The sequence below is a fragment of the Acanthochromis polyacanthus genome, chromosome 14, assembly GCF_021347895.1.
Source record: "Acanthochromis polyacanthus isolate Apoly-LR-REF ecotype Palm Island chromosome 14, KAUST_Apoly_ChrSc, whole genome shotgun sequence".
NCBI classification, from domain to species: domain Eukaryota; kingdom Metazoa; phylum Chordata; class Actinopteri; family Pomacentridae; genus Acanthochromis; species Acanthochromis polyacanthus.
In genome coordinates this window covers 8749144-8766670 of record NC_067126.1, presented here as the reverse complement: position 1 = coordinate 8766670, position 17527 = coordinate 8749144, and the positions used below count along the sequence as shown (strand labels likewise).

Below are 17527 nucleotides of genomic sequence, written 5' to 3'. Positions count from 1 at the left end.
AGATTCTTAATTCAATTAATAGTAACAGTACCGCTGGGGATAAATATTAAAAATGTTCTTCATACAAAACATTGAATTTCACAGTAATGTTGCTCAGCTCATGAAGCTAATTGTAACCATTTTTTATGCATTATAATTCATATGTTATGATAAGTTTTGCTTCTACTAACTGTGATTATTTTCCTGCTGGGTTTAATTCCACATCCAGGTACAAACAGGACTGTCCATCAGAGTTAAAACAAAGCTTCTAATCATGAATCACGCTGAGGGATTTTCACTTTTATCACAGGTCTGATTATTTCCAGGAAAATACAGTTTAGTCACAATTACAGGGATAATAGGGAGTCAGTTTATTACCTGAAGTACCTGCAAGCATAATCTAAAGAGTGAAATTTGTGGGAAAGCAGGAAAAGTTCCACAAATGTGCAGAAAATTTCGTACTAAAAACTACATATTGAATTGTCTTTACTGAAGTCTGTGTTGTTGTTTTTAGAAACTCACAAACACATCTAAACTACACCGTCTCCCGACCTTTCTTTTTTTTTCTTTTCCTTAAAAATGGTATTTCTCAGTACAGTAGCTCAGCATTGCAGTTCACACAGATGAATTGAAGACTTTCCTCCTCCATCGTGCCTCTGCCGTGGTGCAGAATAAAGTCAGCTGCAGGACAGTAAATGAGAGCGATGAGGTGCAGCGTTCAGTCTCAGTCTCAGTCTAATCCCACATTAACGGGCAGATTAACCGGCGCTGAACCGGGTCAACCGCTCGGCTGAAAGGAGTCACTGCGCAGGCACGTCAAAAGTTCATCAGGAATGATTTTTATTTAGAAAAATAGATCGTGTGACAGAGCGTTGTGTCAAATAACACCACTGGACTGGATGAACTGGCCGTCTGACCAAACTACTTACATTCACCAGGGTTAAAAAAAAAAAAAAAAAGCAGCGGGACATCCTTTGTCAGATATATATATTATATATATTATATATATTTAATATGAAGTCCAAAATTCACACCAATGCCAAATTTTGATTTATTTTATTCATTTCTTCTGTCCAGAAATGGCATAAAAACTAACAACAGGTGGTTTTAATGATGTATTTTAATATTTTTCTCTTTAATTTTTACTAAAAATGCTATGTTTTTTTCCACATGGTGCTGGCGATTTCTTACATGTTCTTGGACTTTTTTTTTTTTGTAATGCTGGTCAACTGTAAGTCATGGCTAAAGCCAAAGAACTTAAGTGAGCTTGTTGTGTAAGAAAAAGTAAACCAAATAAAAACAACATAATTATATATATAAAACTGTAAAACATTGTCAAATATATTAATATAGTAATAGTAAATCATAACAATAATATTTGCAGTTGATTCAATTACAGTAAAAGTGTGTAATTCTATGGTGGCACATTGTAAAACAAGAAAGTTACAATCGATAAAGCGATACATTTTTGAGTTGGATGTTTTTCTTCATTCAACGTGTAAATTAACACTTTTTTCTGCAGTTTCACAAGATATTACCTGTATTTTTTTAAAAGAAGCAATATCTGTAAAATAATATTTCAGAAATGATTTACCATTCATATAACAGAAAATTTCTGTAAAATAATAATAATATCTTTTGCTGCTTTGAATACAGTAAAACACTGCAAAAGATCCATAAAAATACAGATTTTTGATGTTATTTGAGGTTATGGCTGGGGGTTTTGGAGGGGGGGTTAGGGTTTACCTAAATTAATACTTTCTTCTGTGATTTTATTGGTTTTTATCTCTAATTTAACAAAGCAAGAGAAAATCTGTAAAATAACAGTAAATTGATCCAGAAATTGTTTTGGAACTTTCTCATACAAACTCATAATGCAGCTGTTCTCTAGTCAGTTACTAGTCAAATGCAAATAATAACTAAAATTTCATGGTATTTTTTTTGTAAAAATGGCTTTTTATCACCTATTCGTGTCATTTTAAGTCAAAATAAACCTATTTGTTGAATAAAAACTCAATATAAATCAAACTTTGGCATGGGTAAGGATAATTTGCGACCTAACCGTGTAATATTTATATATTACACGGCTGTGTATACATATATACATATATATATAACGATATAATGTTCCTGAAAGCTTTTCTTATGCCAAAGAGAAGCTCTGACACTCTTCCCTCCCCCATCCACAGGCTGACATATGGCCATCACACCCAGCACACTCCCAGTATAGAGAGAGTCCATAAGAGGGAACCGTCCATCCATAGGAGGCAAAAAGCAACGAGAGAGTCCCTCCATCAACACACACGAGCAGCGACGACACTGAGCCGCATGCAATAAGAAGATTAATGCATTTACGGAAAAGCTGCAGAGCCTACATTTAGAGCTGAATGAACAGAAACGAGCAGAGAGGACATCTGTTTAGGAGATCACTACAGGAGCTCTTATCTCCTTCAACTTTACACATAGATGTGAATGAAAATACAAAAAAATAAATACACTCCTAACAGACTATGTAATGCTATGAATATTACATAATATTAATTAAAGTGGAGCATTATGCAACATTTACATTTTCATCACAGTTTGAAATCAACACCCGCCACTGTACTTGTAGAAACGACTGAATCCTGCAACCGTACAGCCATGGCACCGCTGTTTGTGAACTCTTATGTAAGTATTTCATCTGCAAATAGCATAGATTATTGAGTATCAACAGCCTATGTGAACGCCAGCTGAAAATATTCACTTTAACACACTTTCCAGCAGCAAAAAAAATCCCAAAATCCTACATTTGGCAGCGCAGACTCACTCAGATATCCACACATGTAATGAGGACTATTCCTTCACACTTCCTTGTGTGAATAAAAACATATTTTACCTTCATTTCTCCATGTTGGCTCATGTGCTATAAAGACAGAAATGAACATCTGGCAGGCCAAACAGACCAAAGACAACCACAGTGGACCAGAGAAGCGAAGGGCACCAGAGGCTCCGCTGACCTCCAGCAGAGAGCTGGCCCTCCTCGGGCTCCAGCAGGGTCCCGTTTCGGAGGCTCTCGGTCCCGTTGCCCATCTCCTCTCGGAGCTCCTGCTGCAGCAGCTTGGAGATGAGGCTGTTGAAGCGGTTCTCGGTGGTGGAGGCGATCTCCGAGGACGCCGTGGTCAGGTTGAGCTCCCCAGGGTCCAAGCAGGTCCCGTTCACTTTGGTGAAGACCACTTCGCTCAGGTCGAGTCCGGACACGGAGGACGGCGAGGCGCAGGGGATGTCCCGGACCAGCTTGTAGCTCTCCATCCACTCCTTGAGCCACTCCAGGGAGCAGTCGCACTCCCAGGGGTTCCTGAAGAGGTACAGGCGGCCCAGGAAGTAGATGGGCTGGAAGACGGGGAAGGGCAGGGTGGTGAGGTTGTTGCTGTTCAGGTGCAGCGTGATCAGGCTGGTCAGGTTCTCGAAGGTGCCCTCCTCGATGTAGAGCAGCTGGTTCCGGTCCAGGTACAGCACCTCCAGCTCCACCAGGTCGCTGAACCAGGTCCGGGACACGTTGATGAGCTGGTTCCCCCCCAGGTTGAGCATCTTGAGGCGGATGAGGCCTCTGAAGGCGAGCCGGGGCAGATCGGACAGCAGGTTGTCGTTGAGGTAGAAGTTCTCCAACCGAACGAGGTCCTGGAAGGCCTGGTCATGGATCACGTTGATGCGGTTCTCCTGCAGGTTTAGGTACCTGAGACAGATGGAGGCGCTATAATGACTGAACTAAGGAGTTCAACCTTTTAAACGTAACATTTTTCCTCATTTTTTACTGTAATATAAGGTCCTGCACCTCTATGGAAACAGAACAACCAGGACTAGAAGTACAGGGAACTACAGTAAAACAAAGCAAAATTATAGAGTCATAAACCATAAAAATAAATAAAAGTTGGTTTTCTTTGATTATTTATTTTACAAAAAATGGCAATATCCTGGAATTAGTGTGCTTAATATTCTTCCAAGTGCTCACAGGTGTCACCAATGCTGGAATAAATTGTGTGCCTCTACATTTTAGACATATTTTACCATTTGAGTTTTTACCACATCTATAAGTTCTGTGTTTTTCACTCAACTTTAGAACGATTTCACCATTCTGAAAGCATCCTCCAACAACTTGCTCCTCTTTACGCTGTTCTTAAGCCATGCTGCATTTATTTTATTGCTCAACAGAAAGTTTTTTTCTTTGCTCTCAATCTCAGTTTATGTGATTAGTCTCTGAATGAGAATTCTTTGTTTCTTACAAAATTTGGTACCAAACTCTCTTTTATTGCATGTTGAATAAAATGATTTGGGTGAAATGTCACAATTTAAAGCGTGGATTTAGTTCCTTTTTGTGACTGTGCTGAACATCCCGCATGGTCATCATTTGAAAGTTGAAAATCTGTTGATTTCTTTTAGCTTTTTCTTCGTTTTTCCAGATTCTGGCTTTGGCAAATGGCACAGTTGAGGTGATTAATTGTTCAGATAAGACATATTTCAAACTCATAGAGTGGTTTTCAGTTTCAGACGATTGATATGGTAAATTTCTGCGTATTTACTGATCTAATCTCGAGTCTTAACTGAATATTTTTTAATCTGACAGCTGAGTCTGTCATGGTTTCTCAGATGCACTGAGGAGCAACGAAACTTTAGCATTTTTACAGAATCTGAAGCACACTGGTGGGGTTTGGGGGGGCAGTTTTTTTCAATGGCACACATAGAATGAAGGGATTTTGATAAAATATTATGTTTTTAAGCTTAGACTTGGTTATTTTTCCTGATGGAACTGCGTGTCACACATGATTAGTTCAATGACTGTTGGAAAGTTGACAATCTGCAGATTTTTTTCAGTTTTTCTTGTTTCTGGCTTTGATAAATTGTGTCATTTTGGGGATTTTTTTTTTTTTTTTTTACAGTAATCATGCTTTCAGGTTCTGGGGTTGTATGGGTTAAGCTGAGCTTTTCACAATAAGAGTGACTTACTTCCTCTTTCAGCCCTATTTGCAGGTGGAATGAAAACACAAGACCAAACACTGAACTGTGCAGCAGCATCTTATAGAGGATGGAGGGTTACATTACTCTACATTTTTCTTTTGGTGAACAAATCCCCTGAAAAAACAAAACTGTTCACAATAGTGGTGACTCAAGTCAATTTGTTCCTCCAGAAGATGCCACAAATATACAATTTATTCTTGAAAAGCATCAATAATATTCAGAACCAACCACTTTTAGCAAGTGATTAGGAGGAAGTAATGCATTTGTATGGGATTAATGCACTTTTTGTTTGCCACTAAGTAAAGAATAAAAGGAAAGGAAACACCTGCCCAATTTCTTACCAAACACACCTCTGAAGTCCTTACATTTCCTTTTTTATTTACTCAGTGTTGTACTTTGACTTAATCAGAGCTGTCAAAATCCAGATGAGAACAATGATAATGTAGAATTTGATTCCCCTTCAGTTGTTATTATTACAGTGACACGGTAATCTTAAAGTAGCAGAGAGTTATTGGTTATTTATTTTGTCCCTAAGGCTGCATCCACATGAACACATTTTCATTTTAACAGTCTTAGGACTTTAGAAACGTTTCTGAACCGGTTTTAAAACTAATGGATTCCTGGATACTTTTGAAAACAACGATGGCACATTTTCATTTTCTGACTGTCACTTTGTGCTGTTCCCTGATTTCTACAAGAAGAAATGAAACATCAGCATTGACTACCAGCGGTTCATTTAACGGTGATAACTAATTCAATAATTCTGGTTTTGTTGGTAATATTTAAAACTTTGTGGCTTTTGGAGTCTTTAAAGGTAACTGAAATGTCCAAATGTAAGGAGACGACATCATCATGCTCCCAGAACAGGTCTTATTGTCATTAGCTAGCAAATAATTATTTGTAGAAGCTCATAGAAAGCTGTTTCCATTTTTACAGCATTTTGCACTTTGGTACAGACATATTTATTAAGCTTGAAGCGTACTGTTGTTCATTCTTTTTGTAGACTTATTGGTTATTTTTGCAAGGTACTTATAGATTTTTTTGTTTTGCACACATTTTACTCAGGGAATGCCTTCAACATTTTGTTGCACTGCTGTCATTCACTGCATCATAATGACAACAAAACCCCTAATTCTAATGCATTTTCATTTAACATGGCCATGTTAATTATTTAAGATGTTCATTTATAGAATTCTTTATTGTATGTGTTTGCTTTTTGTTGGTAATATTGGCTAATTTATCGTTTTTGCAGTCTTTAAAGGTAACTGAAATGCCCCACATCCAACCGTCAGGAAGCAGCAGCATCATGCTCCCAGGTCAAACCAGAGGTAATTATTATTATTAGTTATTACTTTAGCATGGACCTTTTATGAATTTATTAAGCTTGAAATGTCCTAATGTTAGCTTTAAGTGTCTGTTAGAGAATTCTTTATATGGAATAGTAGCTTCTGGATTCTGGCTTCACTGAATGACTGAAGTGTCCAAATGTAAGGAGGTGGCATCATCATGCTCTCAGATAGGTCTTATTATTATTAGTTCAATTTTAGTTAATTTTTGTACAAGTTAGTAGGTAGCTGCTACTATTATGTCATTTTGCATGTTAGCACAGACATTTTACATATTTAATAAGCTTTCTGCAATGTCTTTTTATGAACTTTTTTATACTTTTTACAAGGTTTTTATCACCTGGTAGCTTCTGACCAAATGTAAGGAGGTGGCATCATCATGCTGCCAGATAAAAGCTCATTATTATTATTAGTTAATTATTTTTAAAAGCTCGTAGATTATTTTTCATGTTAGACATTTTGCATATTGAATCAACTTTCTGCAGTGTCTTTTTATAAACAAGGTTTTTAAAAGACTTTCTGTTTTGCACACATTTCACTCATGGAGTTCCTTCTAAATTTCATCGTGGTGCTGTCTCATGCTGTATTATAATGGAAATAATGCTTGTAAGTATTCAAAGTAACTATGTTAATCATCCTAAATCACAGAATAGCCCCCCTACCTATATGTTTATGCTTTATCCACAGTCTGACTGCTGATAGTAGCTTTATGAACCTGCGAACTCTACCAGAGCTCCTACCTGAGGCTGCCGAGGCCCAGCAGGGAGTTGTAGGCCACCGCCTCGATCTTGTTCCTCTCCAGGTAGATGTGAGTCAGGTTCTCCATGCCTCGGATGGCTCCCGGGATCCTCCTGAAGTTGTTCTGGAAGCAGAGCAGCTCCTTCAGCGCCGTCTGCTCGATGAAGATGCGGTCGGGGATGTTGAAGAGGTTGCAGTCGGACAGATCCAGGCGCACCAGCTTCTTCAGCCCCGTGAAGGTTCGCGTGTGGAGGTAGCTGATGTACTCGTTGTGCGCCATCTTCAGCTCCACCAGGTTGGCCAGGCCCTGCAGGACAGTTTGTTAAACCAAAGCTGCCTTCAGAGAGAACACTTTTCCCAATTCACACCAGGATTTGTGGATTTGTGGGTTTTTACAGGTTAGAAGATAAACTAAAGAAATCACTGACCGGGTTCTGATGCACATCTTGATTGAACATTTTCTTTTAATTATCTAAATTCCAAAATTCAGCTTAGAAATTTTTTAAAAATGGCTCAAATTTCAGCATTTATCAGAGCAAGAAACTGTAAAAACTTTCCCAACGTCCTTGGACAACTAAAAGTCCAAAAACATGTTTTGTGCTTTATATTCGTTTTTTATGTGGCTGTTTTTTTGTATTTTGTGTTTGTTGTAGTCTTGTATTCTTTTTGGTGATTTCTATTTAATTACTAACCTCTCTGTAATTGTGTATATTTCACTAACCTTTGTTTATTGTCCTCTGGCAAAACAGTTTCCTCCAGGACAAAGAAAGTTGATCTTATCTTATCTTCTTATCTTATCTTATCTTGTTTTAAAAACAGAACCAAATCTTAGCGTAAAACTGTGATAATTCATTAAAATCACTTTATTCTACATGTCTCATTAAAAAATTTAAAAAAAACAAAAAAAAACAGGTACAGTGGTCAGATTGTGTAAAAAAAAAAAGCCCAAACATCCTCATGTGTTTTCTTAAAATGCAGTGTGTTAATCTTTCAGAATCTCAGTACAATAAATAAAGCCTCAACAGAAGCGTGTTGTTGATGTTAAATACTCCACATTCATCCTGCTCAAGAAAAATACAAATGATCTCCCTGAAGTCACATATAAAGAAAGAAATGTCCGTCCTCTTTTTCAGGTAATACAAACCAAACAGCTACAGAATACTGGCAGAATAAAACAATAAGCAAACAATAATAGGTTCAAATCTGCACAGTGTTTTTTTGTTGTTTGTTTGTTTGTTTGCTTCTCCCAAACAGCCCCCAAGAACACTTATCCATGGTAAGAATTCAAAAAAATTTAAAAAATATATATTTTTCAAGAGTTTTGTTAATCAGGATTAGGTTTACTCGAGCCTAACAGACATTTTTGTGCACTGAAGGGTCAGAAAAAGCAGCAAAATGCACAGATTTCTGGTAAATAAGCTAAGACAGTCTTATTTTCTTTACTGTATGCAGACTGATTACTATCATTTTGAGCGCTGGAAGGTTTTTATCCTCCACATATTTCAAATTGAGCTGTTTCTTTATGTAATATTTTGCATTTAAAGATGGGATTTTATATGATGGCTTACATTTTTTTCATATTGCAATTCACCCATAATCAGAGATTATTTCTTCTACTTGTTGGCTGCTTTTTTTTTTTTTTTTTTTTACATATTACAGGGGATTTCAACTGTTTTATTCAATAAACATCAACAAAAACAAACAGAAAGTCACAAATGTTAGCTATTTCTTCAAAGCACACCATGCTAATTAGAAGGCAGTTCAGGGCTTTTTCCACTTTGCTTAATTCATCTCAGATCATCACATTTTTAGAACAATTTCTCTGATTTGCTTGAAACTTTAATAGCATAAAATATGGACATTTATCAAGACAGTCGCAGCAATACTGCAGATTCAGTGTGAACATATTTAATATATCAACCTAAATTTAACCAATATCTTTATAAACATCTATATTTTATGCTATGAAAAATTCAGGATGTTTTAGCAGAAAATGTTTTACAAATTATCAGCCAACATAGTTAAGAATTTTTTTAAAAAAATGAAAAATTATTTTGCATTTGTTTGGTTGGCTCTTTGTCTTTAAAAAAAAAGAAGTATTGTTTGTTTATATTAGAGCTGCAATTAATGATTATTTTCACTGTCAACTTATCTGTCAGGTAATTTCTTGATCAGTTAATTAGTTGTTCTGTCCATAAAATTTCAGAAAATAGTGAAAAATATCTACAAATCTTTCCCAAAGCCCAAGATGACAAATGTTCTGTTTTGCCACAGCCATAAGATATTCATTATATTGTCACACAGTAGGAATGAAACCAAAAAACATTCATATTTAAGAAGCTGCAATCAGAGAATTTTGACCTTTTCTCTTGTAAAAAATATTTAAATTGATTAGATGTTTGATGAATAAAATGTAAGAAACTGGTGAAAAATGTCAATCAAACCCTAAAATAATGTCATCATATTCACATTTAAGAAGCATTTCTCCGATTTTCCTGAAATTTCAATAGCATAAAATATGGATATTTATAAAGATAGTTGCAGCAACATTGTAGATTCTAAATCAAAGCCGAGATGAGAAATAAGCGTGAAAATTTCAGGCTTTTATTTGTGATAGTTCTTGAAATATTGTCCTTCAAACAGAATCAAATTTTAAAGAATGAAAATATTTCATAAACCAAGGTAAAATCTAAGAAATGTCTTTATAAATATGCATATTTTATGCTATGAAAAACTGTAAATCAGAAAAAGCAGAACAGAAAATGCTCTAAAAATGTGATGACTTGAGATGGAATTCTTTTTTCTGTCTGAATTCCTGTAAACATGTCAGTAACTATGTATGAAAACATCAGCAGCAGACCTTGAAGGCTCCGGGGGTGATGAAGGAGATGTTGTTGTGGTCCAGAGACAGGGACTTGAGGGAGGGCAGCGTACCGAAGGCCCGCTCCGACAGGAACTTGAGCCGGTTCTTGTCCAGGTTGATGGCCGAGGCCTCGCAGGGAAACTCTTTGGGCAACTCAGCCAGGGCGGAGCGGTCGCACAGAACGCTGCAGCTCTTCTCCTGGGTGCAGGAGCAGGAGGCTGGACAGGCCCGAACACAAGCCCAGCGGGCCAGGACCGCCTGAGGCAGCAGACACAGCACAGAGACTGCAGGGAGGGAACACAGAGAGTTACCCACACAGATCAATGAAGGCTTTATTTATCTATTCAGCCTTAATTTAACCAGGCAGGCCAATTAGGAATCACCTGCTTAGAGGCAGCATAAAAGGTAGATATAAAACAGTGAGAACATAACAGACAAAACAGACAAACAGATAATACAATTATAAATGACGACACATAATAATAGGCAAATGGCTAAAAGCAAGTGCAGTGGTCCTGTACTATTGGTTGAAGTGAATTTTTAAATGAGGAGAGGGGACTAAATGAGCTAAGCTTTAAGAGCTGCTGAAAACGGATGTTTTTATTGGAACTACAGCTCTCGGGATGGAACATTTTTTTAATACTTTGCAGCAATCAAACATGGAATTAGACCGTGCATCTGCACAGTACATCCACATTTATTGCTGACTGCCCAGTTTCTGTTGAAAATTTGAACTATAAAATATTTTATCCCTGCAAATCGGGACCCATCAAAAAATAGCCAGAAAATTGTAATTTTTTGGAACGGAGATGTTTACTAACCCTGTTAACAAAATCACAAAAAACACACAAAAAAACCCATATTGTTTTGGTTATATTTTTTGTATTGTATTTGATAAATTGTGCAGTTTTGGCAACTTTTTGCGCACAACAATGTGGATTTTAGAAGCAAAAGCTAGTTTTGTTCTATTCATTTAACTATTTACCATGTTAATGAGACAGAGGTCTCAGAAACTTGTGTAGCAAACATGATACAAATGGTTATGTAGGGTTAAAACTGTAAAAACAAACAAACAAACAAACAAACAAACAAACCGGGTGACAGAAACAAAACAAGTTTAAAAAGGCTGGAATATTTGTAACATGAAAAGACTGTAAAAACTTTGACAGCAACAGCATCTGTGAAAAAATGATATCTTTAGCTAATTTAAATTCAGGAAAAGTGAAATTGTAAAATACAGGTTTTTGATGCAGATTTTATTAACAGATAGGCTTTTTTACCGTCAGAATGTAAATGAATATTTTTTATGCTGATTTTACTATATTTTTTGTTTAGTGCAAAAGAAACTGAGAGCAGAATTCAACAGCTGCGTTGCTGCATGGTTTGTTGATGCTGAGGAATGTTTAGCTGAACTCTAAGAACTTGTGTGTCTGCGTAGTGAAGTTACACATTTAGTAGGTTTTTTTTCATGAAAATAAGGTACCTGTCCTCCAATTCATACGACCGCATCGGTCGTTTGCACCGTGCACCGGAATACGACCTATGCGGTCGTATGAACGTTTGCGCCCCTACGGGGAAAACGAACGCATTACGGAATTTAATTCGCGAAACGGCTTTTCCGTCGCAAAACGGCTTTTTTCTCACTTTCCCAACACGTTTTTAGGGTTATGGTTAAGGTTAGGGTTAGGGATAGGGACAGGGATAGTGTTAGATAAAAGTTTGTTCATGATGACGTTTCACCTGCGACTCCAGAGTGTCGATATTTACTCAACCGCCAGAGGTCGCATAGTCAAAACGTAACACTGGGTCGTAATACGGGCGTGTACAGACGACCTATGTGGTCGTTTTTGGTTTGAGGACAGGCTCAAAATAAGGCTACACTGCTGCGTCCTCCAGAATGTGGACATCTAGGAAGTCTTTCTTCACCCTTTCCTCCATCACTCACTGCAGCTCGAGCACACCAGCTCACCTACGACTTTAACACACTAAAACTACTTTATGTTACACAATAGCAGGACATATTGTTGGAGTATTTCAGCCGTACATGTTTAAGCTAGAACAGACTCAAAAGACGAATAATGTTGAAAAATTATCCACACTACAAGTTATCAGGTTTGGTTCTTTAGGTTTGTTATTTATGAAATCTGTGTTTTTGTGTCATCAGTACATTGTAGTTTCAAGGTAGAAATGTCCTGCTGTTGTGTTCACTGATTATTTCACTCCTGATGTGTCTTCCAGTGCCTTAAAACCACCATGTACATATTTACACAGTAAAAGGCTAGATTTAAGTCGCATATATGCTCAATAAAGACACTAAACATCAGACCTGTTGAATAGTAGCATGCTAGCATTGAGTGCTAATATTAGCGTTTAGCTCTCTGCCTAAGTTTGACTTTAGGTTTGTTATTCTGCTGAAGAAGATCTCGTGATAGTCAAAAGTTTCTCTTAGATGTTGTTTCCAGGATCAAAAACATTTTTAAAAACTTATTTGGTTAATTTCTTGATTAACTGATCAGTTGTTTCATCTATAAAGTGGCAGAAAAAGCTGAAAAATGTCCAAAAGTGTTTTCCAAAGGCCATGATGGCAAATGTCCTGTTTTGTCCACAACCCCAAGATGTTCATTTTATTGTCACAGAGGAGGAAAGAAGGCAGAAAATATTCACATTTAAGATGCTGGGGTCACAGAATTCTGACTTTTTCTCTTGAAAAATTATTTAAATTGATTAATCAGTTAGGTATTTGGTGAATAAAACGTCAGAAAATGATGGAAAATGTCTTTCAAAGCCTAAGATGATGTCCTCAATTGAGTTTACTGTCACAGAGGTGGAAAGAAATGAGAAAATAATGTCATTTTAGAAGCTGGAATTAGAGACTCTTGACTTTTTTCCTAAGAAGAATACTCAAACTGATAAGCTGACAATCAAAAAAGTTTATGAGTAATCGATTAATCCAAAAGAAAATTTAGCTTTTTCATATTATGTATGTTTTTATAATATTAGTAAAACTATTTGGGGTCTAACGTTTCCCTCCCGGTCATCTGGGTCAAAATGATTTAGCAGATAATCTCCTCAATCTGCAAAAACCTACAAAACATATCAATAAATTTAATGGCAACAACCTTTTACATTTTTGCAGCAGCATGACACTACTGATGGAGTTGTGATTGGATTGGAATCTGTTCCCACCTGTTTATGTGGGTCAATGGGATTTAGCAGGTATTTTACTGTGAAATTTGACCTCTTCAGGTTACAAAAACCTATAAAATATATCACTCAATTTAAAACAAACATGCAGATCAGTTTCTCAATGTTTAGACTTTCGCAGCAGCACAAGAACACTGGTGAAGAACTGAAAGTGTCCAGCTGCTGTTGAAACGATGATGTGATTAAGACAGAACAGCTTACATCAGAGATTAGCCCATAACAATAGGTATTGTCTGAGGCCGGGATTTCACCTTCGGTCCAGTTCACGTTAGCTCGACTTCAGCCTTTCAGGGTGAACCTGATCGATCAGAAAGACCTTTGACGGAGCCTTAAAACACCTTAAAGTCTTTACATCGGGGAGCAACAGTGTGAGTAAAGTTGGCCGAAATAAACAGAGCAGAGATTGAAAGGATTGAAACTGACCAGTGAAAGTGATGACAGTCATTACTGTAGTCTCTCATCTGGGACATGCCAGGATTAACGGAGGTCTGGAACGGCAGAAAAAGAGCACAGCAGCACTTACAATGAGCTGAATTCCAAATGTGTGACAGAGGCTTGAAATCTGGGGGTGATCTAGTTTTCTGGAGAAAGTTTTAGCTGCTTCAACAGGTAGAAATAAGGAAGTACACAGTATGTATACACGCAACAACCTGGGTAAACTCAAGAACAGCTCAGGTGGAGGCGCCATACCTGTAGATCTTTGCAGACAGTTGCATCCATGTGTGTTAAAAGTCAGAATCCAAATATCCATGCATGCGTCCATCCTGTCCTCCCATATCAGTCCACACAGGAGACCTCCAACGGCATAACCAAGCGAGCTTCCCGGACGCTTCTGGTTCTCAGGCTGCGGTTGTGTTTTTACGCTTCATCCGCCCAGCTTCGCCTCGTACGTGTGTGTTTGTGATGCAGCGCACACACCAAAAAGCCATCTCTTAATGGCAGTCAAATCCCCTGGATGGAGGGATGCAGGGAGGGATGGAGACGGAGATGGGCGGTTGGCGGGATTACAGAAGTAAAGCGAAGCTCTCGGATCAAAACCCGCAGAGTCAGAGCTGGTAACTTAGATTACACCAACACACCCAGAGAGCTGGAAGTTGGATGTTCAACTTGGAAAAAGCAGATGTGGACGTGGATTAGGGGGATGAGTGGAGGGATCTGATGGGAGAGGCGATCGATACGGTTTGTTAAATAAGATTACCTCACACTTCACACCGCCTCGATGTCCATCATTGACCACAGGCGACTTGAATGGCCTTATTCTGAACATGACACAGAAATTATAAAACAGGCTTTTAATGGGTGTCACTGACTCGGTTGGTTATGAAACCTACTCAGCATATTAGACGCCATGCGACCTTTCAGAGTGACATGAAAAGTCCTGAACAGAAACTGGGGTAAACGTGGTTTTCATGAAAACATACGTAACCATGGTTTTGTGTTTTCGCTGCCTAAAAAGCTCCCACAGATGGCTCAGATGGAGAACATCCGCAGAGGCATAAAATACAGGTCAAATTTCTTGTTTTTTCAGAAAAAGTTTAGCACAAATCCTGTCCATGTTCTCTTCACATCTGGTTACAATGGGTAGAGGTGACATTAGCGTCGGGGCAGCCCTCTGGATTTGGGTCATCTGGGAGATTTACCGACACCCAAACACTGCATTTATCAGAGCGCTGAGGAGGAACTAATCACATAAATATTTCCAGTAAATTTGTTGGCAGGATGTCAAAGTTTGACCAACTAATATCTTGTATTTACAATATTTAGGTTTTTAGTTTCCTTCCAATGAGCACATTTGTGGGATAATAATACACCTCATAAGCAAAGTAAACCGATGCTGAAGCACCTTGAACCTGCAGTCAGTCTAACAGTCAGCAAGAGGCGACTCCTCTAGTTGCAAAAAGACTATATAAAGGCTAGACTTTTTCCAGCATGGGATGCAAAAAATTGCTTTTTTTAATCACACTGCTTAAGTGGCAAAGTTGGCAGCGACCTCAGCACAAGTTGACCTCAAGATCCACAAGGGGAAGACCAAGATCTTCAGGATCAACACAGCAAATCGAGACCCAGTCACACTGCATGGGAGTGAGCTGGAAGAGGCAAAGGCCTTCACATAACTGGGCAGCGTCATTGACAAGCAGGGTGGCACAGACGCGGACGTCAGAGCAAGAATCGGCAAGGCGAGGACAGCATATTTGCAGCTGAAGAACATCTAGAGCTCCAAGGTGGTGTCAACACGCGCAAAGATCTGGCTGTTCAACTCTAACGTCAAGTAAGTCCTACTGTGTGGAGCAGAGACATGGAGGACAATGAAGACTACCATCAGCAAAGTACAGACATTCATCAACAGCTCCCTGAGAAGGATCCTCCAGGTACGCTGAAGGACACCATCAGCACGCAGGCCTGTGGCAGCACACCAACCAGCTGCCAGCCGAGGACGAGATCCAGGACAAAAGATGGGAATGGATTGGGCACACCCTGAGGAAGCCAGCCAGTAACACCACAAGGTAAGCACTCAAGTGGAAACCTCAAGAGAAGCGGAAGTAAGGGAGGCCAAGAAACACCTGATGACGAGACCTCGATGCTGACATCAAGAAGATGGGAAAGACAGCTGGAGAGAGCAGCCCAGGACAGAGCACTCTGACAGACAGTTGTTGGTGGCTATGCTCCAGGAGGACCGACGGGCTTAACTAACTAAAATGTCTTCATTCTGTCATTCAGATACAGGTCACTTTGACTTTAATGTTCCTAATGACTTATTCATGATTCAAGCAAGATAAGACAATAATACAATAAAAGAGTAACTATAAGCTAACAGCAGTTTATCAAAGCATCCAGGTAACTAACAGACTAGTTTATGTTTAAGCATGATGATAATCTAACTAAAACTTTACCCACAGTAAAAGAACATTGTGATTTGCTTTTAGACTCTGATCCATCCTGTCTCCATGTCGGGGATAACTTAAAATTGTTCGTACATTAATGAAGTTACTGCAGTCGCTCGATGCACACAAATATCTTTCTATGAAGAACCTCATATGGATCCTGCTTCTGTCTGATGCTGCAGGTGTTGAATAAACTGAGAGGAAAGAATTCTGAACAACTGGAAGCAACTCAGAGAAACGACTCCTAAACAGCTGGAAACAACAGAGGAAAGATTTCTAAACAGCTGGAAGTAATAAACTCAGAGGAAAGACTTCTAAATAACTCAAAGCAACAAACTCAAAGGAAAGACTTCTGAACAACTGGAAGCAACAAACTCAGAGGAACGACTCTGAAACAGCTGGGAACAACAAACTGAGAGGAAAGCTTTCTAAACAACTGGAAGCAATAAACTCAGAGGAAAGACTTCTAAACAACTTGAAGCAACAAACTCCATAAACGAAGAAATAGTCACATTTGAAAGGCTGGTACTAGACATTTTTCACTTTTTATGCCCATGAACAAAAAATAAATGCTAAACTACTTGCCATTTTCTGTTCTTCAGGCTTCCCTCACTGAGATATACACACGTGGACAAAATTGTTGGTACCCCTCAGTTAAAGAAGGAAAAACCCACAATTCTCACTGAAATCACTTGAAACTCACAAAAGTAACAATAAATAAAAATTTATTGAAAATTAAATAATCAAAATCAGCCATCACTTTTGAATTGTTGATTAACATAATTATTTTAAAAAAACAAACTAATGAAATAGGGCTGGACAAAAATGATGGTACCCATAACTTAATATTTTGTTGCACAACCTTTTGAGGCAATCACTGCAATTAAACGATTTCTGTATTTGTCAATGAGCGTTCTGCAGCTGTCAACAGGTATTTTGGCCCACTCCTCATGAGCAAACAGCTCCAGTTGTCTCAGGTTTGATGGGTGTCTTCTCCAAATGGCATGTTTCAGCTCCTTCCACATATGTTCAATGGGATTCAGATCTGGGCTCATAGAAGGCCACTTTAGAATAGTCCAACGCTTTTCTCTCAGCCATTCTTGGCTGTTTTTGGCTGTGTGTTTTGGATCGTTGTCCTGTTGGAAGACCCATGACCTGCGACTGAGACCAAGCTTTCTGACACAAGGCAGCACATTTCTCTCCAGAATGCCTTGATAGTCTTCAGATTTCATCGTACCTTGCACACTTTCAAGACACCCTGTGCCAGATGCAGCAAAGCAGCCCCAAAACATTACTGAGCCTCCTCCATGTTTCACCGTAGGGACAGTGTTCTTTTCTTCGTATGCTTGGTTTTTGAGTCTATGAACATAGAGTTGATGTGCCTTACCAAAAAGCTCCAGTTTGGTCTCATCTGTCCAAAGGACATTCTCCCAGAAGCTTTGTGGCTTGTCAACATGCATTTTTGCAAATTCCAGTCTGGCTTTTTTATGAGTTTTTTTCAGCAGTGGTGTCCTCCTTGG

At 38.5% G+C, this 17527-nt stretch overlaps 1 protein-coding gene across 1 annotated transcript; it reads right to left on the bottom strand.

The window, feature by feature from the left end:
• Positions 1-637: 637 nt before the first annotated feature.
• Positions 638-11859, bottom strand: nyx (nyctalopin). The gene is made up of 4 exons (XM_051959409.1): positions 11803-11859; positions 9919-10251; positions 7061-7365; positions 638-3694 (listed from the first exon to the last, which is right to left on the bottom strand). The coding sequence occupies exons 1-4, from the start codon at positions 11857-11859 to the stop codon at positions 2878-2880; spliced, it is 1512 nt and encodes a 503-aa protein (XP_051815369.1). The 3' UTR covers positions 638-2877.
• Between the last annotated feature and the right edge of the window lie 5668 nt (positions 11860-17527).

Bases quoted from the DNA above. Each gene is read 5' to 3' on its own strand.
- nyx (XM_051959409.1), bottom strand. From the start codon at position 11,859: ATGGAGGAAAGGGTGAAGAAAGACTTCCTAGATGTCCACATTCTGGAG. The intron at 10,252-11,802 runs GTGTAGCCTTAT...AGATAAATAAAG, and splicing joins ACATTCTGGAGGACGCAGCA to CCTTCATTGATCTGTGTGGG. The intron at 7,366-9,918 runs GTCTGCTGCTGA...ACTGTCCTGCAG, and splicing joins TCACCCCCGGAGCCTTCAAG to GGCCTGGCCAACCTGGTGGA.